The sequence below is a fragment of the Macaca mulatta genome, chromosome 6 (assembly GCF_049350105.2).
Source record: "Macaca mulatta isolate MMU2019108-1 chromosome 6, T2T-MMU8v2.0, whole genome shotgun sequence".
Classification (NCBI taxonomy): Eukaryota; Metazoa; Chordata; class Mammalia; order Primates; family Cercopithecidae; genus Macaca; species Macaca mulatta.
Genome location: NC_133411.1, coordinates 16280830 through 16304669, shown reverse-complemented (window position 1 = coordinate 16304669; position 23840 = coordinate 16280830). Strand labels below are relative to the sequence as shown.

The 23840-nt window shown below is 44.9% G+C and overlaps 2 protein-coding genes and 1 long non-coding RNA gene across 22 annotated transcripts in view; 1 reads left to right on the top strand and 2 right to left on the bottom strand.

Annotated features, from left to right (window-relative positions):
- Positions 1-1041, bottom strand: part of LOC144341382 (uncharacterized) — a 59931-nt gene extending 58890 nt beyond the window's left edge. For all 15 annotated transcript variants that reach the window (XR_013418273.1, XR_013418277.1, XR_013418272.1 and 12 more), the window contains exon 1: positions 870-1041. The gene's annotated coding sequence lies outside the window, so the exon portion shown is untranslated. The remainder of the gene's footprint in view (positions 1-869) is intronic.
- Positions 161-23840, top strand: part of ANKH (ANKH inorganic pyrophosphate transport regulator) — a 156319-nt gene continuing 132639 nt past the window's right edge. For 2 of the 4 annotated variants that reach the window (XM_078004321.1, XM_078004322.1), the window contains exon 1: positions 161-775. In XM_078004321.1, coding sequence (XP_077860447.1) covers positions 649-775 — 127 coding nt within the window. In that variant the 5' untranslated portion in view covers positions 161-648. 4 annotated transcript variants of the gene reach the window in all.
- Positions 20562-22419, bottom strand: LOC144341383 (uncharacterized). 3 transcript variants are annotated; one of them, XR_013418283.1, is made up of 4 exons: positions 22283-22419; positions 21943-22021; positions 21108-21205; positions 20562-20693 (listed from the first exon to the last, which is right to left on the bottom strand). It is a non-coding gene; the product is annotated as an uncharacterized LOC144341383 (long non-coding RNA). The 3 variants fall into 3 exon arrangements; XR_013418284.1 differs by having other exon boundaries at positions 20577-20706; XR_013418282.1 differs by lacking the exon at positions 20562-20693 and having other exon boundaries at positions 21148-21279.

The window sequence follows — 23840 nt, the reverse complement described above, 5'->3', positions numbered from 1 at the left end:
CCCACTGCCCCCGCCCCCACCGGCGCCCCCACGCCCCCAGACCGTCCCCGCCGCGCCCTCAGCGCCGCCACCCCCGGGCCGGCCGACGCTCCACGGCGAGTCCCGCCCAGCGCCCAAGAGGCGCCGGCCCCACGGCCTGAGCGTGCGCAGCGCCCCCCGCGGCCGCGCCGAGCGCAGGCGACGGCACAGGGAAGGAGGCCGCGGCGCGCCCGGCTCGGCCCCCTCCCCAGCCCGCCCCCGGGGCCGCTGGCGGTGTCCGCGCCTCCGCGCCCGCCCCTGATTTCCTCCGGGCGGCGGCGGCGGCGGCGGCGGCGCCTCGTGCGCGAGGTTATTTATTTCCGGGCCCCAGAGCGCTTATAATGGAGCCGCTGTCAGCAGAACCTTCTGCTGCTGCCGCCGCCGCCGCCGCCGCCGCCGTCCCTCCTCTTTTTTTTCCCGGCAGATCTTTGTTGTGTGGGAGGGCAGCAGGGATGGACTTGAGCTTGCGGATCCCCTGCTAGAGCAGCCGCGCTCGGAGAAGGCGTCGCAGCCGCGAGGAGGAGCCGCCGCCGCCGCGCCCGAGGCCCCGCCGCCCGCGGCCTCTGTCGGCCCGCGCCCCGCTCGCCCCGTCGCCCTTTGCCTCCCCGCAGAGTCCCTTCGCGGCAGCAGATGTGTGTGGGGTCAGCCCACGGCGGGGACTATGGTGAAATTCCCGGCGCTCACGCACTACTGGCCCCTGATCCGGTTCTTGGTGCCCCTGGGCATCACCAACATAGCCATCGACTTCGGGGAGCAGGTAAGCCCGGCCCCGTGCCCCGCGCCCCGCGCCCCGCGCCCGCTCGCCCTGCCTTGGCCTTACAAGCCCAGACACTGGGGCGGAGGGGAGTCACCTGCTCCGAGTCCCTCTTTATCCTGGAACGTTTGGTCGGGTGTGCAGCTTGTCAAGGGTGACTTTTCTAGCACCCCATTCCCTCTCTCCGTCCCCTCAATTATTCAGCAGAGTTTTCCAGCCCTCTCTGGAAAATGTTAAAGACTGGATGGTGTGAAGCTTCACCTATGTATGGAAGGGTTTTTAGTGCACGGCAGTATTATGTAATTTACAATTATGTAAACCTCAGCTCTGTAATTAAAATGTAGTTTCTAGTAGCTTAAGTACTGGGTTTTTATTTACCCGTGGCTGCCGGTAATGGTGACGGTGGGGAAATTCTGTTTTATAATGCGTCCAAGTTGATTTCCCAGATACTTCTAATTTTTAAACATCTGTTTCGTAGCCCAGGTAAGGATTAGGGGTATCCCGAATGTGTGCTGATAAGCCGGTCTTGACCATTTCTAGTTTGGGATTTCTTTTTTTTTCCTTTTCCTTTTTCTTTCCTTCTTTCTTTCTCTTTTTTTTTTTCAATGGACCACTAAAGAAGGGAGCACGTTTTTGTTTGGTGTCGCCTTCTCGTCCTTGTTTCTTTTCACGTTTTCTCCATGTGGCGTCATTGCAAATCTAGCGCTGCAGGCTCTCCCGCGATGGGGCATTGGCACCCTGCACCTTGCATGTGGGGACCGTTTTGGCAGGGCCGCCAGCGGGATGCAGCTGCGTCCTAAGGCCAGGGAGAGGATTTGGTGATGGGGAGGCAGTGACATGCCACCCTGATGGGCAGGTGTCCCAAGTGGCCAGAGCGTGTGACGAGCGGCACTCCCGTATTGTGGTACTGTCTGTCTTCTTTCCTTTTAAGTCAAGAGACTTAAACGGATATTTATATAGAATATGCGCCTATTTTGATGCAATACTCATTCTAAAAGCCAAACAGCTTTCAGGAGGCAATTACAAACCGGAGATTTGTTTGACTCCTTCGTTTGAGGAATATCTGTTTGGATTTGTCTCTCTGTGCTCAGAACTTTTGAATAATTGCAACTCTATAAGCTCCCTAATATGTAGCCCACATTGTAAGCTACTTTCTACTTTGAATTTTGTTGATGATAGGTGTTCATAGTATGGCATATTCTCTAGAGACCTTTGTTTACAGAGCCAACCAATGTCCTTTGATAAAATCTTGTCTCTTCTGTTGCCACTGTGCCCTGCCAGTGCCTCACAAGGGTACCCCAAGGGCTTCTCCTTCCCTGCTCCACCCTGTACCTGCCCACCTTCCCTTCTTTCTATAGTAACTGGTGACTTTAAACATTTCCTACAATCTGTAGAAAAGCTTCTAGACACGAATTTACTACATGGCCCATTTTAGATGAGTCAAATGCTGTATATTCACTCGAGCCTTTCCTATTTTAAGGCTTACCTTCTTGAAGCTGTCCCAAAGGTTGTCAGAAAGCCCAGGCCGCTCATCTGAACTGGTGTGTGTTTGTGTGCATGTAAGAATCATATAGAGATAACTAGTGGAAATAAGAGTAGTCTGTGTCATCATTAAACCACCTGATGCATACCACAGTATTGCCTCCCTTTTGCCTTGATTTAATGAAAGGCTGACATAACTAGGTTTGATTTTAGTATAAGAAAAATAATCTCCTGAAGTCACAAAAGGGAGGTTAAACATAAGAGACAACTATCTAGATGGTTTATCCTCACGGGTCTAATAATTCTAACTCATCCTTAAAACATTGCTAACCTGATTATCATAGCTGATGTAAGCACAGTATTTAACGGTGTTGTGTTTTTGCAGAGAAGCAAAATGTTATCAACAAGTGTCATTTGAGGTCCTTTTCCCGAAAACACCAGAGTATTTATGAGGTTATAGGCTGCCTGGTGGGCGGAGATATTTTATCACAGAATTAAGGGTGGAGCAATGTGGGGAAGAAATTGATAGGTTTTCCAAACATTGCTTTGCCTTCTGGTGTCAGATGATAATTGTTTTGCAAAATGTTGCAGGGTGAGAGAGAGCGAGACTTGCTTACTCTTTCTCAGCATTAAACTGGAGGGAAAGAATTACAGTGGGAGCTGAAGAGTGGCCTGATATGTGTGGGTGATGAATAGAAGAACATTTTACCCCAACTCTTCTGAAGCACAGTAAAGAGGAGGAGAAATGAACCAGTTTGCAAGAGTAGGTCTATGTTAGCTGAAAATATGCAGTCCTTGAGTTTATATGGAGTTCTAGACAGACACATGTAGGTCCTGCTGCTGAGTGGGCAGGTGTATTACACCTTGCTGGGAGCGAATAGTGGCTTATTTGTCAGCCATTTACAAATCCTAAGATGGAGAGGTAGCACGGGAGAACAAAGGTCAATGCAGCCTCAGGTTCACATGCTTTTGAGATGATTAAGACATGCAAAATTAGGCTGGGCAAGGTGGCTTATGCCTTATCTATGATCGTAGCACTTTGGGAGGGCAATCTTTGGGAGGCTTAAGCTAGAGGATTGCTTAGGCTAAGGTGGGATGATCGCTTTAGCTCAGGAGTTAAAAACCAGCCTGGGCAACATAGTGAAACCTCATCTCTATTAAAAAAAAAAAAAAAAAAAGAGGCCAGGCACAATAGCTCACACCTGTAATCCCAGCACTTTGGGAGGCAAGGTGGATGGATCAGTTGAGGTCAGGAGTTCGAGACCAGCCTGGCCAACATGATGAAATTCCATCTCTACTAAAAAATACAAACAAACAAACAAAAATTAGCCAGGCATGGTGTTGCATGCCTGTAATCCTAGCTACTTAGGAGGCTGAGGTGGGAGAATTGCGTTGAACCCTAGGAGGCAGAGGTTGTAGTAAGCCAAGACTGTACCACTGCACACTGCAGCCTGGGAGACAGAGGAAGACTCTGTCTTAAAAAAAAAAAAAAAGAAAAAGAAAAGAAATGCAAAATTAGAAAATAAAACCTCTCATGAGCTCTTAAGTTCCTGGCTTGTCAAGAACAAAACAATAGCAAAATTATATTAAATGTTTCTTAGATGAGGTGTTTTATGATGATAAATATCACAGTTCATGGTTTCTTTAAAAACATGTACAGATCTTTTGAAATGGAAATCCAGCTATGTACAAGATTCCACTGAAAGTTAAGTTGCACATATGAGACCATGTAAAGAAATTGCCTGTTAATGACCCCAGAGCCAGAGTGTGTGGAGGGGCTGAGGAAAGAGCCTGTAACAGTCCTTCCAGAAACTTCTGATTTTCTCCATGAAAATTACCTGTTGTATATAGATTTCTTAGCCATTTTATAGCTCAGTCAGGGAGGAAACCAAATATTATGGACTATTTCCTCTAACAAAACTAGCAAAACCTATTATCACGTTTTTTTCAGTTTTGGTAGTGGCAGTAATTTGAGGTGGTGAGGGGGAGAGGTTGAATTTTTATACTAAAAAAAGCTCTATGGAATAAAATGATCTGCCCTGTCTCTATATAGGCACCAGAGAAAATGGGAACACATCTCCTTTTGCAGAAACTGAAATAACATTTGTATTATAGAGCCCTATAGGTATATAAAATACTTTATGATCATTGTGTATCTAGAATTATTTTATCTCAATGTTTACAGATTGAGAATCAAAAGTATTAATCACTTCCATTAATTGAGCACCTAGTATGTGCCTATATCTCAGCATATGATATATATGAGGAAAGAATGAGAGGCCTACGCATGGTAAGGTACTTGTTCAAGATGACACAAGCAGTAAATGGCAGAGCTAAGGTTCAAGCCCATACCCCCCTGGCTCTTACAAATTTAGGAATAAGTTCTGGCTTTTCTGATTCCCAGACTAGGTCTAAATTTAATCTTAACTGTCGTATATTGAATTTTTTTTTTTTTTTTTTTTTTTGAGACTGAGTCTCGCTTGTTGCCCAGGCTAGAGTGCAGTGGTGTGATCTTGGCTCACTGCAGCCACCATTTCCCAGGCTCAAGCGATTCTCCTGCCTCAGTCCCCCGAGTAGCGGAGACTACAGGCGTGCACCACTACCCCCAGCTAATTTTTGTATTTTTTGTAGAGATGGAGTTTCACCACGTTGCCCAGGCTGGTCTTGAACTCCTGAGCTCACGTGATCCGCCTACCTTGGCCTTCCAAAACGTGAGCCACCACGTCCAGCCTGTGTGTTGAATTTTAAAAACTCAACAGAGGTAGGATGATTAAAAGGAGGGCTTCCAGGAAAGGGATATTATGACCAATAAGTTCATTTTAAGAAAAGCTGAATTACCCAGATAATTAAGTCAACACTGTATCTTATGTTAACAAGGTTGGCATAGCTTTCAGTCGGAGTGGGGGTGGGAGAAAGAAACAACTGATACCTCACAATAAAGCTGTTTAGAAGTCACTTGGTCTTTATCATTAGAACAATACAGATTGCTAAGGAAAGGAGCATATTGAGATAGTCTTTAAACAATATATTTCTTTTAAAGTATCTGCAAATGTTCATTTGATCTCACCATGTTCAAAGAATTGTTATTCTGTTTAAATTTGGTTCAAAGTCCCCAATTTCCTTAAAAGCCAAATTCACCAAATGACATAGAACAAATTAGGTAACTTTTTTTTTTTTTTTTTTTTTTGAGATGGAGTCTCGCTCTGTCGCCCAGGCTGGAGTGCAGTGGCGCGATCTCAGCTCACTGCAAGCTCTGCCTGCCGGGTTCACACCATTCTCCCGCCTCAGCCTCCCGAGTAGCTGGGAGTACAGGCGCCCGCCACCATGCCCGGCTAATTTTTGGTATGTTTAGTAGAGACAAGTTTTCACTGTGTTAGTCAGGATGGTCTCGATCTCCTGACCTTGTGATCCGCCCGCCTCAGCCTCCCAGAATGCTGGGATTACAGCCGTGATGAGTCACTGCGCCTGGCCTGAACTTTTTAAAAAGGTACTCAATACTACTTAAAATGTTAAGGGCAACGTTGCTGTGAATACCTTGAAGGAGAAAAGAAAGTTGAAATTGTTCTCACTTAAGAAATGTGTTCTGCCTAGGGCCAGGTAATCTACTCTTTTACGCTCAAAGGAGAAATGGGACTGGGTGTGGTGGCTCGTGCCTTTAATCCCAGCACTTTGGGAGGCCGAGGCAGGCAGATTACCTGAGACCAGCCTGGACAACATGGGGAAACCCTGTCTCTACTAAAAATACAAAATTAGCCAGGCATGATGGCAGGCGCCTGTAATCCCAGCTAGTTAGGAGGCTGAGGCAGGAGAATTGTTTGAACCAGGGAGGCGGAGGTTGCAGTGAGCTGAGACCGCACCGAATACCTCAATACCTTTCAAATACTTTAGATATTTCAAGTTGCCTTGTATGATTTACTGAATTTGGTTGGGTCTAATATGATAATTCGAAGACCAGAGCTGTTTATCTGTGAATGGAGAGTTTTGCACATGAATTGTGACAATTCCTGGAGTTAGATGTGTAATAGGAGTGTTCATGTATCTTCAGCCCTTTCTATTTAGGAAACCTAGAGTTAGGCTTCCACAGTATAAAAGGGTTCCAAATTATTGATACCACAAGACGGACAAAAAGAGACGCCCAGGAAAAATAGCTTGGAGAAGCGCACCCTCTCCACACCTCCTCCCAAAGTACAGCAGAAGTATTTCATTCGATTAGGAGGAACGGGACTAAAAAGGACAGATGCAGTCTATGGCATTGGCTCCAATAGGGAAGAGCCTCTTCATCCAAGGTCACTGAGCAATGGAGAGGACCTCCTTTGACAGTGCTTAAGAGCTTGCCTTAAGAAACAAGACAGGGATCTGTTGTAAGATTCACTTCCCTAAGCGCTTAAAGAAAGAAATGGAAATCTCAGGCTAAGGCTCTGAGTCACTGGGAGGGAGACTTTTCCCCCTCCAGTCTATTCTGTAGTAACAGAATAAATTTCAAAATAATTATTTTTCCTAATTATAAATAGAAGTAATATCAGCAAATTGTTTAAAGTTTGGTAAATATTTTTTAAATGGGAAAAAGTACCTCTAATTTCACTCCTAAAGCTCCTTTAACAATTTGGGTATCTCCTACCAATTTATTCTTTTATTTTATTTTTTTAAATTATTATTATTTTTTGAGACGGAGTTTTGTTTTTGTTGCCCAGGCTGGAGTGCAATGGTGTGATCTCAGCTCATCGCAACCTCCGCCTCCTGGGTTCAAGTGATTCTTCTGCCTCAGCCTCCCAAGTGGCTGGGATTATAGGCATGCGCCACCACGCCTGGCTAATTTTGTATTTTTAGTAGAGACGGGTTTTCTCCATGTTGGTCAGGCTGGTCTCAAACTCCCGACCTCAGGTCATCCTCCTGCCTCGGCCTCCCGAAGTGCTGGGATCACAGGTGTGAGCCACTGTGCCTGGCCGCCAATTTATTTTTATAACATAATTGAGGAAGTATATGTGTATGTGGGGGGTGTGTGTGTGTGTATACATTATATATACACACACATATAAAAATGGTGTGTATGTGTATATATACACACATTATATATATAAAATGGTGTATGTGTATATGTTTCACAAAACACCGAAGCATTTTCCCTAAACTATTTAAAAGTATTTAAGTATGATTTTAAATTGCAGCTTAATATGTGGTTATGAGAGCATGCTGTAATTCCTTTTGCGTGTATTACCTTATTGTTAAACAAAGGTTTGTTTGTTTTTGCAATATAAAGTTTCAATGAACATCTTTGTGTAATAAGTAGATAATGTGTTTTCTCTGACTACCTTGGGCTTTATGCCTGGCATAATTTGGTGCCTATTTCAGTTTCCGATTCATACATAGAAAATGAGGTCATGCCTTTCTTGCAGTCCATATTTAGTCAAGGACACTGTGACCTCCTTAGTCCAACTGGTACTTACTTCCCTGCTGTGTTTCCCAGCTTTCTTTAGATGTCCATCTGCATTTAAAATACATCGCTTCAGATGACTTAGGTAAGCGGGTTGTTTTTAGAGCCATAGAGGTATAATCCTGAGGTTGATTTGTTTACTCATTTACTCATTCATTTATTTATTGAGGTGGTTTGATGACCAGCCTAGATACTGCTCTATCTAAATACTTACAAGCATATCAATCATACAGAAACAATATTTAAATCTCTTTCTAGTAATCAAATTCTTTAAAAGCAGTTTTTATTTTGTTTTGTTTTGAGACAAGTCTCCCTCTGTGGCCCAGGCTGGAGAACAGTGGTACAAACACCAGCTTACTGCAGCCTCGAATTCTGGGCTAAAGCCATCCTCCAGCCTCAGCCTCCGAGTAGCTCGGATTCCAGGCATATGCAACCATGCCTGCCTAATTTTTTTATTTTTGTAGAGATGGGGTCTTGTGATGTTGCCCAGGCTGGTCTCGAACTCCTGGGTTTAAGCAATCCTCCCATCTCAGCCTCCCAAACTGCTGGGATTATAGGCATGAGCCACCACATCCAGCCTAAAAACAATTTTTAAAGGGTACAGTGTGATACTGTTTATGGAAACCACTTTTTAGATGAGATAAGCCCAGTTTTATATTAGCGGTGAATAATTTGCATTCCATATTTGCCTTGGGACAATGGAGCAGGTTATGTTAGGAGGGAGGAGGAGAGAGCGTGGGTGGAGAACCATTCTTTATGGTCTTGTGTGAGTAAATAAACCTTGTTAAGCTCCTGGTATAGCATACCAGAGTGACTTGGGTGGTGTCTACATTAAAAAAAGAAAAAATCAGGTATTTTTTGAACACCTATGACTCTATTAGTTTCTGTAGAGATGCAATAGAGAAAAATCCAGTTTTCTACAGCCTTATCTTGGTCTGAGCTACCCACATAAGTGAATTTGCTTGATAACTGAAGCTAATACTTCAAAGTGGAAGTCACTGGGTTTTCCTCTTTTTTCAGTATGAAAACTAGTATTGTTGGAAATCTAACCTATACTGCACATTTATCTACCTTATTAAATGAGTGTCATATGGCAAAGCATAATGTAGCATCTTTGGAGGCTGTGAATGTCCATTGTGCAGGGAAGTCACGTGAGATTCAAAATACTTCACCAAGGGATTGGCACCAACCAGTGGGAGCTGACCTTGGCCAGTCCGGAGCCCTGCATGACCAGCAGCAGTGTTGTGGCCTTCTTGAGACTCTTAAGTGTGTGGTAGGGTTTAATAAAATTTTTTATAGGCCATGTGCCTGCTTTTATCATTTTAATACTAACCAGTTGCCAGTCAACTGGTTAGTAGTAATCAGTTACTACTGGTTTCAGTAACTGGTTACTATGGACTCAGTTTCCTCTTCTTGCTGTGCAGTATACCCGTGTAACCACTTAATGATAACACAAACACCATAAACATAGCTGATATTTATTGAGTTCTTGCTTTTTAATGTTCTGCTGTGGACTTGCTCTGGGCCCAGGCAGCTAAAATTCACTAGAATTCCAGGAAAAATGTAGGAGTAACTTTGGTGGCTTCCTTTGGGAAAAGCATTTATACTTCATGACACTCGTTTTCCTGCTCTCATTTTGCATCTGTTCCAGAGAGATTCTAGGGCCAATGGCAGTGAAGTGATTGTTGAACAAGGCAAGGAAGCATGGACGTATTCGACCTAGCCCCTGCCCTCAAATTGTTTAGATCCTGGTTAAGAAAACACACATGAAGCACCTTTTTGCAATCGGAGCAGCACAGAGCAAAATGTCTGATTATACAGCACAGTTTATTATGACACAGGACGAGGTGCTCAGTAATTGCAGCCGAGCAGTAAGTCTGTGGTCATGAAACAGCAAGATGTTTGGACACAGTTCTCATCTGGATGTTCCCACCTCCTGCTTTTCCTCTCTAAATGCTCTGCTGGGGAACGTGGAGAGCTCTGGTCTGCAAAGGTGAAGATAGAATTGCAAGATAGGTCCATTAGCAGGCTTCATATCAAGCCGTATCAGCCCAGGTGTTGTTTTTGTTTGTTGGTTGGTTTTCCATGGTTTTGGGATCATTCAGTTACTGTTCCAGCAACCAAATACCAGTCATGATGCTCTGAGAACAAATGAGCTTAAAATTGCAAAGACAACATTTAGGAGGGATTTTAGTCAACTAGAAGGTTTAATCATCAGAATTTACTGTTTCTCCTATGTAGTTGCTTCTTCATACCAAAAATGCCCTTTTTTTGTTTGTTTGTTTAAGACAGAGTTTCGCTCTTGTTGCCCAGGCTGGAGTGCAGTGGCGTGGTCTCAGCTCGCTGCAACGTCCGCCTCCCCTGCAACGTTGAGCCATTCCCCTGCCTCAGCCTCCTGAGTAGCTGGGATTAGAGGCGCGTGCCACCATGCCCAGCTGATTTCCATATTTTTAGTAGAGATAGGTTTCACCGTGTTGGCCAGGCTGGTCTCAAACTCCTGACCTCAAGTGATCCACCTGCCTGGGCCTCCCAAAGTGCTGGGATTACAGGCGTGAGCCACCATACCCAGCCCCAGAAATGTTCTTAAAGTCCATCCAGGGAAGGAAAGTAACTTGGTTATTTGTCAGGGCAAAGGTTGGGGGCAATATTTATTCCGCTAGATAAAATGTTATCAAAAGACAGTCTACATCTGGTTCAGGGTCCCTAGGGACAGACTGACCAGCTTTGTCTCTAGTTAGGGGGAGGATATTTTGGCTTAAGTTAGTTCGCAGGTCCTAGGTGGTTTTTAGATCAGTTATGGCATTTTCCAGAGGCACTGAAAAGTGGGTTGATAAAAAGAGAGTGTAGATAAGAATCTACACTCTCCTCAATAAGATGGGCTGACGTCACTGTCCCCAGCCTGGGGGACAGAGGAGGGGCTGTACATGTGTGGCTCGTAGTCTGGAGCATGAGGAGGTGACAGGCACTGCACACACCACACCCACCAGGCTATCTCACCTGGGCAGAAATATGCCAGTAAGGACCTCTGGGTCCAGGCTGGGGAGAAATCCAAAAATAGAGCAGAGTCCCCAGATAGGGGGTTTCAAAGATGACTTCAAAAGTGAGGTTGAGGCTTCTTAGGACATTTCGTTGTCCTGATTAAATGGCTGGAAAGCAGAATGTCTGCTGACAGGTTAATTAGGCTTTTCCTAGCGAGCCAGAGGAACCAGGAACCAGGAGGGGCAGAGGTCAGCTCTGTGGTTATCAGCTTCCGAGGACATGAGAAGGAAAGGTGGCTTTTGTTCTGTGCGTGACCCGAAGAGGAATATTATGTGCCTGGAGTCTTGGGGGTTCAGTCAACCTGTGCGAGCGTTTATGTTGTGAGAACTAGTTGCTTCAGGTTACTGCCTTTCATTCAAATTATAGTGAGTCCGTATCAGTAAGCTTTTCAGAACCCTTGCTTCACTTAAAAAATATACATAGGCCGGGCATGGTGGCTTATGCTTGTAATCCCAGCACTTTGGGAGGCCAAAGTGGGCAGATCACTTGAGCTCAGGAGTTCAAGGCCAGCCTGACCAACATGGTGAAACTCTGTCTCTACTAAAATGAGCCAGGTGTGGTGGTGGGCGCCTGTGGTCCCAGCTACGTGGGAGGCTGAGGCAGGAGAATCGCTTGAGCCCGGGAGGTGGAGGTTGCAGTGAGCCGAGGTCGCGCCACTGCACTCCAGCCTGGGCGTCACAGTGAGACTCCATCTCAAAATAAATTAATAGTAAAATAAAAATATATATAACATTTAAGCGGAGGATAGTATTTGAGTTTCTGCCTGCCGTTTTCTAATTTGCCCTTTGACTTAGCTGGGGCTGCTTTGTGTTTCCCAAACTGTTTTTAAGGTGATAAGAAGTTTGTATGCTTTTTTATGCTGCCCTGTGAACCACCCGGAGATCAACTGGCCACTGGGTCTTGCATTTTAATAGAGGGGAATAGTAGTGTGGAGAATATAAAATAGTAAAAACAACAACAAAAAATTCTCTGACTTCTCAATGCTTTAAATGCTTTAGAGGAAATTCACCGTGGCTAAGACACTGAGGCCTCCCACCATGTGTGGCCTAAACTTGACATTTTATAAAGGCAAACTGCACAGAGGAGAGTAACAAATAACCACACTTAATAAGGAGGCAGTAACTTTCAGCTCTTCATGATTCCAGCCAAGTCCAATGCCACAGTGTGTGGAAAGACAGCTCGCAGCCAGCCTGACAAGGGAGTCAAGACAGTGCCCTCCTCCTCTGCAGGTTTCTGTGTTCGAATGTCGCTCCCTCACCGCCTTCTGGAGAGAGACCTTGTCTCTTTGGGACGGTTTTGGATGCAGCCTTGCATCGCCTGAGAAGACACCTGGCCTGGAGCCTGGCGTGCAGCCGGTTGTACCTCATTTCTACCCCCACACAGAGACATTCCACCACCTGGGGCTCACGCCTATTGGGCTGTCTTCTAAACGTGGGCAGATTTCCTGGCATTGTAGGTAGTTAGTCCACCACGTGTTTCCCAGCCTCTCCTAGACAAACCAGTGTTTCAGCACCGAATAGCAAGGAGCTTGGGCTTAATTCCAGGTATAGTGGAGACCTGCCGAAGGGCCCTAAAGTGGTGGACGGCAGTAAGCCTCACTAGCTGAACTGTAGAATCTCCTTTGTTTTTGTAAAATTCATATTTACTCTGATTTCCTTTAGGCTCTACATGAAATGTACAGATCTTAAGTGTATAGGTCTATGAGTTCTGTCAAATGGCAGATGCATACCTGTGTGTAATCCACACCATGAGGATATGGGACGTTTCCGTCAGCCCAGATACATCCACAGTGCCCCTTAGCAGTCTTCCTAGCCAACCACTGTTCTGATTCCTGTGCTAGCCTTTGTAACTGCTCGTGAAAATGACACACGTGCATTGTTATTACAGTGTCTAGCACCTTATCCTTTCTTATTGCAAACTATAGCTTAATATCGAGTATGTTAGTGGCTTTTCAGCAGGTGGAGAGTTTGTAAAATAATTGTTTCCAATGGTACACATCTTAAATTATGTGTACTGTTGATCATTTTGATGTTCAGACATGGTTTAAAAAGCCTGCGTTAAAAAACTAACGTCTGCAACAAAATGGGGCATATACATACAATGGACTATTACACAGCCTTAAAAAGGAATTAAATTATGATGTATGGTACAACACAGGCAAACCCTGAAGACATTATGCTGAGTAAAATAAGCCAGACACAAAAAGACAACTGTTGTATAGTTGATGGCATTTATATGAGGTACGCAGAATAGTCAAGTTTGTAGAGATAGAAGGTAGAATAGTAGTTACCAGAGGTCAGGGGAGAGGAGAATAGGAAGCTGTTGTTTAATGGACATAGAGTTTCAATTTGAGGTGATGAAAAAGCTCTAGAGATGGATGGCATTGATGTGCACATACTTAATGCCACTGAATTGTACACTTAAAAATTATTAAAATGATAAATTTTGTGTATATTTTATCAAAATTAGAAACTTTCAATTAACACCATAAGCTACCGGAAAAGCCTGTGGTATTTGAAGAGGAACTCCCTTTAAAAAAAAAGACTAAATGTATTAATTGTGTTGTATTTATAGATCCAATTCATTTTCCTTTTAAAAAGAAGGAGAATAAAAGTATCAAAAAGAAAATAAGAATCTTATGCAAGCCCACCACCTAGAAATCTGTATCTTATTTTAGTGCATAATCTTCTTACCTCTTTTCTACGAATGTATTTTATTTTATTTATTTGTTGGTTTTTTGAGGTGGAGTTTCACTCTGTTGCCCAGGCTGGAGTGCAGTGGTGCGATCTCGGCTCACTGCAACCTCTACCTCCCAGGTTTAAGCAATTCTCCTGCCTCAGCCTCCCAAGTAGCTGGGATCACAGGCACCCACCACCATGCCTGGCTAATTTTTGTATTTTTTTTTAGTAGAGATGGGGTTTTACCATGTTGGCCAGGTTGATCTTGAACTCCTGACCTCAAGTGATCTGCCTGCCTTGGCCTCCCAGAGTGCTGGGATTTCAGGCATGAGCCACTGCACCCAGCAGTTCTTCTTAACGTAATACTTTTAAACTGCCTCTGGACTTTCATTTTTTTAAATAAATACTTTTTGGACCAAATATATGGTGCATCTGTGGCTAGGCATACTTGCGGGGAGGGCAGGGACTGCATTGGTTTTACTTCCCTGTATATCTGGTAAGATCTCACTTCCTGCAACGAACTGCTTTGTCTCTAGTTAGAGGGAGGATGTTTGGATGCCTGGTACCTTTTGGACCAAATGTGTACTGCAGGTGTGGTTAGGCATACGCGTGGGGTGGGCAGGGACTATATTGGTTTTACTCCCCTGTATATTTGGGAAGATCTCAGTTCCTGCAGGGTTCCAGACAGAGAAAAGCGCTTTCTTTAAGTGAGTTCACTGGTGCTCAAGAAGTTTTGCTTCCCTGTGAACATGTGGGTGGGAAAGGAAAAAAAAGCGTGCAGACCTTCCTACATGCCAGACCCTCGGTGTGGGGCACGTACTGTGGAGAGTCACCTTTCCCACTTCGAAGATGAATAGGTGAATAGCTTCTGGCATGTGGAGCCAGGCTTGTCTGACTCGTGGCTCATGCTTAGAGTCTCATAGGTGAATTTTGGTATTGACAGCCTGCGAGAGAAAAGCAGAGCTGGTGATATTTAGGGAAAATCAAAGAGAAAAACGTTCTTTTTCCTTTTCTAACAGGCTGACCATCTTTTTATCCATTTCACCTGGTCTTGCTATTTCAAGTCTATATCAGAGAAAAGGAGCAAAAGAGGAAGGAGAGGGGAATTGGTTCATCCTCATCCAGAAGTGAACTGAGTTCCCAGGGCCAGTCCTGTGCTCTCCCAGTATCAGTGGTGCAAGCTGATCACAGCATGGTGGATAGAAAAATCACGGGCACCTGATAGTCAGGACCTCTGCACCTACTGGCTCAGTGACCTTGAACAGAGAACTTGACCTCTGTAGGCTTCAATTTTTTCAACTGTAAATAGGGATAAAGGATTGATATACCTTCTTTTGGAGATCTGGACCAAACAGACTGGATGTGAAAGTGCTTTGAAAAGTATGAAATGGTGCATGTATGTCTGATAGTATTGCAGAAACTTTGAGTTTGGTGTGTAGCTGCTATACCGGCTTTATTTTTATGTTTTCTTTCTTTCTTTCTTTTTTTTTTTTTTTTTTTTTTTTGAGACAGGGTCAGGCTCTGTCTCCCAGGCTAGAGTACAGTGATGTGATCACGGCTCACTGTAACCTCCGCCTCCTCTATTTTTTGTAGAGATGGGGCTTTGCCATGTTACCCAGGCTGGTCTCAAACTCCTGGACTCAAGCGATTCGCCTGCCCACTTTGGCTTCCCAAAGTGCTGGGGGCTTGGGCCTCCGCACCCTGCCTGTTTTTCTGCTTTCTTGACTAACTGACTTTTCTTGCTTTGTATTTATTCAATGAATTGCCTTAAGGGGATATCTTTAAGCCAGAGCCAACTGGTTAGGGGCAAGCAGAAGCAAGCAAACGACAGATGATTGGGACACTCAGATATTACAGCATGTGTGTCAGCATGCCGCCTGTTTTTTGTTTTTTTTTTTCCCCACTTTGGGGAAAAGGCCTTTAAAGCTGGATTTTCTCAGTAGTGTGCCTTTTTAAAACTGAGTTACTAAGATTTAAATCCATATGCTTTTTGAAATGATAGACTGAATTTAATCTTCATTTAATTATAGGCTGCTATTTGACACGGGCTTAGGGGGAGGGCAGCTACCATGTACCATGGACTCCTTCAGTAATCAAGTCATTCAAGAGGGACCAAGTCTTTCTCAATTTTGTTGACAATTGTGATAATAACACACCATGGTGTTTTGACACAGTGTACGACGGTTGCTTAATGAGATAAAAGTTGCAACTCACTTCCCAAAGTGCTTAGTATACGGTTTTGGAGTGTTTTCATTATTAAATAATGGGGAGTATGGAACACAGAGGGCAAGAGTATATTCATGAATTTGTTCATTCAACAATTGTTTCCTGAACATTATGATGTACTAGTCACTGAATGGAGTCAGCAAAAGGACGAATGCAGTCCTTGCCTTCAAGTGAGTCTATCTATTAATAGGAGGGCAAATAGACTAGGAGGCACTTAGCAAGAAATAGGATCAAGGCTGGGTGGAGGAGACCAGGGGCTTTGCTCTGGGATCCTATGGGACGAATCCTTAGCCCATCCTCAGAATCAGGGAGGCTTTTTGTTCCAGCCGAGGCCTGAAGAGAATACTGCGTCCCCATTCTGGAAAGCAAGACAGATCCAGTGGAGGAATGAAAGACGCTTAGTATGACTGGAACAGGGAATAAGACCAGGGGAATGGCAGGAGGAGAGGGTGGTTGGGTAAGTGAACCCGGACTGGGAAGGGCCCGTTCATTCAGGGTGTAAGGAACGTGGACTTGGTCCTGCTCACGGTGAAGAGCTTTCTTAGTAGGGTGTGGTGTGCTCAGATTTGCATATTTGAAAGATAATTTGGTTTCAATATAGCTACTGAATTAGAGGGAGGTGAGACCAAAGGCATGAAGACCAATTAAGAGGCTACTATGGCAACTATCAGAGAGACAGTGGTGGCCTGGTTCGGAGGGCTGGAAGAGAAAATAACCTACAATCAAATGGACTTGGCTCTGATCAGATGGGGTGGGAGAGGCTGGGGCAGTTGCTGATGCCACCAAGTTTTATTTTATTTATTTATTTTAGAAACAGGGTCTCACTCTGTCACCCAGGCTGGAGTGCAGTGGCACGATCATGGCACACTCCGGGGCTCAAGTGGTCCACCTCAGCCTCCAGAGTAGCTGGGACCACAGATGTATGCCACCATGCCTGGCTAATTTTTAAAGTTTTTTTTTTTTTTGGTAGAGACTGGGTCCTGGTATGTTGTCCAGGCTGGTCTCAAACTCTTAGGCCCAAGAGATCCTTCTTCCTTCTGCCGCAACCTCCCGAGGTGCTGGGATTACAGGTGTGAGCCACCATGCCCAGCTGCCACCAAGCTTTAAAAGAGCTGGGTTGTGGCAAAGAGAATGAGTTCTGTTTCAGTCGTGTTAATTTGTTAGATTTAGTGAAATGTTTTAACTTGCTTGCCTGAGAGAATACAAGTTATGAATAAACAGTGGGAATGGCAAGGAATATTTGGCGTTGGATCTCTCTCTTCAGGACATTCTCTGTCAGTGGGAGCCGTACTAGAGTTCATTTTCTCCTATCTGCAAATGCTATGAATATTCATTTATCCCTTTAAAATATAAAAATGTTCTATTATAATAGTTAGTTCTCCGCCATTTGCTTTAATGAAATAGAAATATAGTGATAAATAGAAATAGAAATAGTGATGTAGAAAATTCAAAACTACTTATGAATATTTGGCACTGGAATACATTAGGATTTTGGAGGATACACATTTCTCTGCATCATCGTTGTGCTCTGCTAAGGATAACATTACAGATGGACCAGGTGCTTGGTGACAGCAGAGAGAACCATCTGGAATTGAATTTGATGAGGCTCCCGGGTTTGCTGTATCTTTGTGTATAGTAAATGTTTACCATGTAAACAGTAGGGAGTAGACTCACCTTAGAGGGCTTCCTTGTATGGCTTTATGTTTGTTTGCATGTTTATTTGTTTTTAGTATTGTCTATAGCTTACCATCTGGTTTTGATTCATAAAATTCACTTAAAATACACCTTTCTATCGTGCCACTGCACTCCAGCCTGGGCAAAAAGAGCAAAACTCCGTCTGAAACAAACAAACAAAAAAACACACATCTTTCTACAGAAATAATATATAAATCATGTTTAGGTTTCCAGGCCCCTCCACCTAAATTACTTTATTTTATTGAGACAGGGTCTCGTTCTGTCGCTCAGGCTGCAGCGCAGTGGCACAATCTCAGCTCACTGTGACCTCAATGACCTCCTGGGCTCAAGTGATCCTCTCACCTCAGCCACCTGAGTAGCTGTGACCATAGGTCTGTGCTGCCACACCCAGCTAATTTTTTAATTTTTTTGTGGAGACAGGGTCTCACTATGTTACCCAGGTAACACACTTACTATGTTCTCTCTCAAACCCCAGGGCTCAAGTGATTCTCCTGCCTTGGCCTCTCAAAATGTTGGGATTACAGGCGTGAGCCACCACACCCAACCACCTAAGTTATATAACTCCTAATGTTATTTAGGTATTCTATATTTGCAATGAGGAGTGGACAACCATCCTGTTAAAATAGTAGTAATTGGGAAAAGCAGTATGGTTGAAATTTATTATTTGTCTTGATTAATTGTACCTTAAGAACTGTTGGTTTAATTGCATTGTATGGTGGTAGTTTGTGGGAAGGTTGGTGCCAAGGGCTTAGTTTTAAACTAAGGATGCACGTGGCTCATAAGCATGGTTATGATTATCTGAAAACTCACCGATGAGAGATGAGTGTTGCACACCCCTGGGGGTACCTTGACACGATTTAGCAGACAGGAGGGTGGGTGTGAAACAGATCTGCTTGGGTGGAATTAATGGGTGTGATGGGAATGAATTCTCCTGGGTGAGGCTAGATCTTCTGCAGGATCCCACAGGACACCTGTGCTCTGCTGGCATCATGAACCCAGGACAGCTTGAGTGGGCTGGGATGGTGAGTAAGGTAAAAGGAAGATACTGTGCATTCTTCCAATTGCATGTGAAAGACATTTTTGGGGGACGGGCAATATAAAGTTGTTGCCTGTAACTTGATATAATCTGAAGTATATTAGTGGCCAGTTGTCTGCCACTAGGGACACATGTAAGGCAGTTTAAAATGTTTTTGAACTAATTTACACTCCAGGTGACAAAATAATCTGTACCACAAACCCCCCATGACACAAGCTTAGCTGTATTAACAAACCTGCGCATGTACCCCTGAACTTAAAAGTTAAATTTAAAAAAATTAATGTTTTTGTGTGGAAAATAACTGATTTCAGTATGGTTAGAGAAAGGCTTGTTCTGAATGTCACTATCAGTAGCTGCTTGGACTTTAAAATTTCTGTTCTCTGCCCTGTAATTGTTGCGACCTAATCATGTGCTATGCGCCAGGCTAATTTCCAGGGGCCTTGCCGCTTCCATATCATGTTTCCTTTTCCTTAATTAGTCCTTAAGGGACATTCCGTTTCTTTTTTTTTTTTTTTTGAGAGACAAGGTCTCACTCTGTCACCCAGGCTGGAGTGCAGTGGCACAATCACTGCTCCCTGCAGCCTTGAACTCCTGGGCTCAAGTGATCCTCCTGTCTTGGCCTCCCAGGTAGCTGGGACTACAGGCATATGTCACCACTCATGGCTAATTTTTAAATTTTTTGTAGAGACTGGATCCTGCTATGTTGTCCAAGCTGATTTCAAACTCCTGGACTCAAGCAGTCCTCCCACCTTAGCCTCCGAAAGTGCTGGAATTACAGGTGTGCGCCACTGCACCCAGCCCCAAATTCTATTTTTAAGCGTGTTATTGCTATGTTTTCTAGTGAGGATAAAATTTTAGAACACCTAACTGTATCCGTTGATTTAGGCATACCTTCATTCAATTGAAATCATCTTACAAAATAATGTCAAAAGCAGTGTTTACATTTACATTACTGAGAGACCCATAAGCTGCTAGGAAGCTCAGCATTTAAATGGGAATTTGGGGAAGTGAAAATACTTTCCATGATTGGACCGTATCAGTTTTGTATGTTACATCCAATGCTTACTTACATTCCTTTTTTTGTTTTTGTTTCTGAGAATTGTTCAAGTCATCTCCAATGTAAGGCAAATGCTTTAGATTGAGGGAAGTGGAAAGTAAGTGCTTAATCTAGTTTTTTCTTCTTTTTAGTTCAGCAGAAATGGACAGTCTTATTTCAGGATGCAACAAAATGAACATTGCCTTTCCCTTCCCTGGTGCACAATTCACATTTGTAGAACACTTCACAGTTTGTAAAATATATTTTCATTAAACGCAATAGTTCCACAATCCAGAGGCACTGGGGATGACCCCACCCATAAGAAGAGTGGGGCTGTCCCGAGGGGGTGTGAGATCCCACTGGCCACGTTTCTTTCCCTCCTCTGAGGTGAACCCATCTTCCTTCTGAGCCTGAAATGGCACTTCTGTGCAGAGCTTCTCTTGGAGCACAGAGGAAGGCGGAGTCCAGTCTTAGTGTTACAGAGAACTGCACGCAGGGGCAGTGAGAGGCAGAGCCACAGATAGCCTGGGATCAAAGGCCCCAGCCTGCAGCCAACCTTCCTTTTCTCTGAGTGTTGGTGTCTTAAGCCTCCTGTTTGTCCCCTTTGAGAATCATACACTGTTGGGAGAGAGAGCGAGGCTTCCTGGCAACATTGTGTGGGTCATAGCACAGCCTTAGCAGGATTCCATGTCACGGGCAGGTTCCGCAGTCCACCTGGAATTCTCTTCTTATGTACACTGCTCTTTTCCTCCTTAAACCTTCATAACATCACCACGCCTCTGCCTGCCCCCACTGCCCTCTCCTAAACTGATGGGAGCACCTCACAGTTCCTTATCTCTACCGCAGAGCATGACTTTCTTCTAATCTAATCATCAGGAGAAAAAAAAAACTCAATGAGCGCTCTCTGGGCTTTAATCGGTTGTGCCTTCTGGCAGACGTCGCAGTTTCTCTGCTTTTCAGCACCTTTTCATAAATCGGGTCTGTTTCAAAGATTTTTCCTGCTTCCGAGCACTCATTAGTTTCAGATTAAGTTGCTCAGCTTGCCTTTGTAAAGGGCTCCTTTCCTCTGCACGGCAGGCAGCTCCAGGAGAGGGAGAGAGGGCATCACGGCATTCACCCCGCCCTTCCCGGAGGTGCCATAGTAGGACTGTTGGCAGTGCCACACTCTGTCCCCATCTTACCATAAACCCCAGATTGGGGCTGAGGTGTGATTCAGCATACTGCCCTGGCTTCTGGCTTCCGTACTCAGCACACAGTAGGGACTTCAGAGGGCTTGCAGGAAATCAGCAGCTGAATGCCTGAAAATATAAGCTTTCAAATGCAGTTTGCTTAAGGTTAGTGCAGATATCCCCATCTCCTGTAAGCCAGAGTGCATTTCTCCCTCTAAATGGAAGTATAACAAGCTGAGTTTATTAGATGACTTCCTAGACACAATACCTTGGTACACACATTTAGCTCAGGGCCAGCAGCAGGGAAGCCCACGATGCATGAATGTGCAGCCGTAGCCCACCTTCCCCACCCAGGGAGCGGGGCAGCTCCTCTCAGGCCGCATCTGGAAGCAGGTGGGAGTGTTGCGGGGCAGGGTTAGCCTTGGCTTGGACTTGATGTTTGGGTTCCTGTCAAGCCAGTGAGACCAGCTACTTTGAAAGACAATTATTCTTGGGTTTGTTGAGCAATCCTTTTGTGGTGAAAGGAAATATGCAAAAACATACCTTTTGTGTGAGGCGATTTTGCCTGAAGGAACGAAGTCAGGGTGATTTGAGTACTGAAGCGGTGTGGTTAGGAGCAGGTTTAACCTGGAGGGTACATCCTAGGGAGGTGACATGTAAGGCAGGAAAGAGTGCAGAGGAAGGCTCCTGACCACCCTAGTTCATGCCCCCAGTCCTGAAAGTCCACACAGAAGACCACCTTCTTTTGAGGATGCAGGTTCGAGTGACCGTGACAAGCAGCGTCTGCCTGGATGACAAGCAGCGTCTGGATGACAGTGTAACAAGTGTGTATTCTCATCCAGGGCAGAGGGATCGTCCGGCACAGCTATGATTAGAATGAGCTCAATAGACCCAGATGTGAAGAGCAACATTTCATGAGAAGACTTTGTGATTTTATAGCTAGTAAAGAACATTCTGGGCTGACTTTGCACTTTTGATCATCAGGGTGGGCTGTGGCTAAACCAAAAGCCTTTTAATGTGTCATATTGTATATCATGGCAATGAGACCCGAACAGAGAATAACATGGAAGTGATAATGATCTAAGAGCTAGCAAACTACTGTCTGTTGAGCTCACCTTCCCACCCTCCCTGCATCTATCTAATAAATAGTTTAATCACCCATAATAATTTCCTCTGCAAATAATGTGAACAACCACAGTTTGTGGAATACGTGTACACAGCTAACATTATGAGGAGAAAACCCCTTTGCTTTAAGGGATCCCGACTTCGTTACGTTACTTACCATTACCCAAATGGAAAGAATGTGGTCAAAAAATAGGCTGCTTTCCCTCTCCCAAATAAATGAGAAGATGGAAGAGAAAAGACTTTTGGGACTTACCTGCCATACAAATCTGACAAAGAAGAAATCTGATCTCAAGTATGTACTAGTTCCTTAGCGACTGAGGTTGAGGCGAAGTCTACAGGGGAAAGGATGGAAGTAAGCATGGCACTGAGACACAGGACTAGCTGGATTTCCTAGGCCGACTAAGAATTCCTAAGCCTAGCTGGGGAAGGTGACCGCACCCACCCTTAAACACGGGGCTTGTAACTCAGCTCACACCCAACCAATCAGGTAGTAAAGAGAGCTCACTAAAATACTAATTAGGCTAAAAGCAGGAGGGAGAAGGGGGACGCGTTTTAGTTTATGAAACAATGTTGTTTTAAAAACATGCTGTTACCTGGCGGGTCTTTGTTCTTAGAGCTCCCGAGATGGTGGCAAGCCCTTTGTTCTCTGGCCTGGGGTTCTTGGCCTCGTGGATTCCAAGGAATCGAAGCTTGGGCCCTGAGGTGGATGAGTGTTATAGCTCTATTAGCTCTATTAGAAGCCGTGGGTCACGGAAGAGAACCATGGAACCCAGCCACTGGTGTTCAGCTCGATTAGGACAAACTGGGCACTTAGCTGCGCAGGAACAATGGCGAGCCTCTCGCCCGATCGGGAGCAGCAGTGGGCACCTCGCTGGATCAGAAGTGCAGCGGACTCCCCGCCGGATGTGGAGGGGTGGAAGTCAGCAGCTGGTCTGCAGTGGCAGTGATCAGCAGCGGTGGATGGCCAGCAAAAGCTTAGCTCGAGCCGGAACAAACACGGAGCAGAAGAGTGTGCAGTTGCAAGATTATTTAATAGAGTGAAAACAGAGCTGCCATACAACGGGAGGGGACCCAAAGGGGGTTGCCACTGCCAGCTCCAACCCCTGGGTTTATATCCCTATCATTGTCCCTCCCCCTGTGCTCTCAGGCAATAGATGATTGACTATTTCTTTGCCTCCTGCTTTTAGCCTAATTGGTAGTTTAGTGAGCTCTCTTTACTACCTGATTGGTTGGGTGTGAGCTGAGTTACAAGCCCTGTGTTTAAAGGTGGGTGCAGTCACCTTCCTCAGCCAGGCTTAGGAATTCTTAGTCGGCCTAGGAAATCCAGCTAGTCCTGTCTCTCAACAGAATCTCGCTCCATCACCCAGGCTGGAGTGTAGTGGCACAGTCTCAGCTCACTGCAACCTCTCCTTCCTGGGTTCAAGTGATTCTCCTGCCTCAGCCTCCCCAGAAACTGGAATTACAGGTGCAAGCCACCACACCTGGCTAATTTTTATTTTCAGTAGAGCTGGGGTTTCACCACATTGTCCAGGCTGGTCTCAAACTCCTGATCTCAAGTTATCCATCCGCCTCAGCTTCCCAAAGTGCTGGGATTACAGGCGTGAGCCACTGCACCTGGCCCAGGGAGTAAAACTTTGAAAACAAATTTAAATTTCTAATTTTTTCCTGTCATTTTCCTAGTGTCGCGTAAGAAGCCATGGTTATTTGAAAGCATATGGTCTTCCCATATTGAGTAGGAGAAAATCTCTTTATCCTAAGATTGTCAGAGAGACTCGGTCCATATCTATAGGCACAAAATAAATAGCTCTTTACTGTGCCAGTCCATATGCTTTGTGCTTTGGCAGCCTGAGCAGTAGATTGTCACCCAGCTGATGTGGCCCCATGCAGTTTTTACTAATCCAAAGAACAGCTAGAAGGACCAGGCCTGCCCAGACCAGGCTCACAGGAATCCTGACGGAGGCCTGGATGTGCCCTCCTTCTCAGCAGTGATACTTTGTCCGCTGAGCAGCCCTGGGACCTTGCTCCTTGTCTGCTGCAACATGCAGGTTCCAGGGATTTCCAAGTGGAACCTTTCTCCCACAGTCAGGACTCAGTTCAGTCAGGATGCACTAGCACAGCTGTTTTTCAGAGCCACATCCTCAGCCTCCGCGG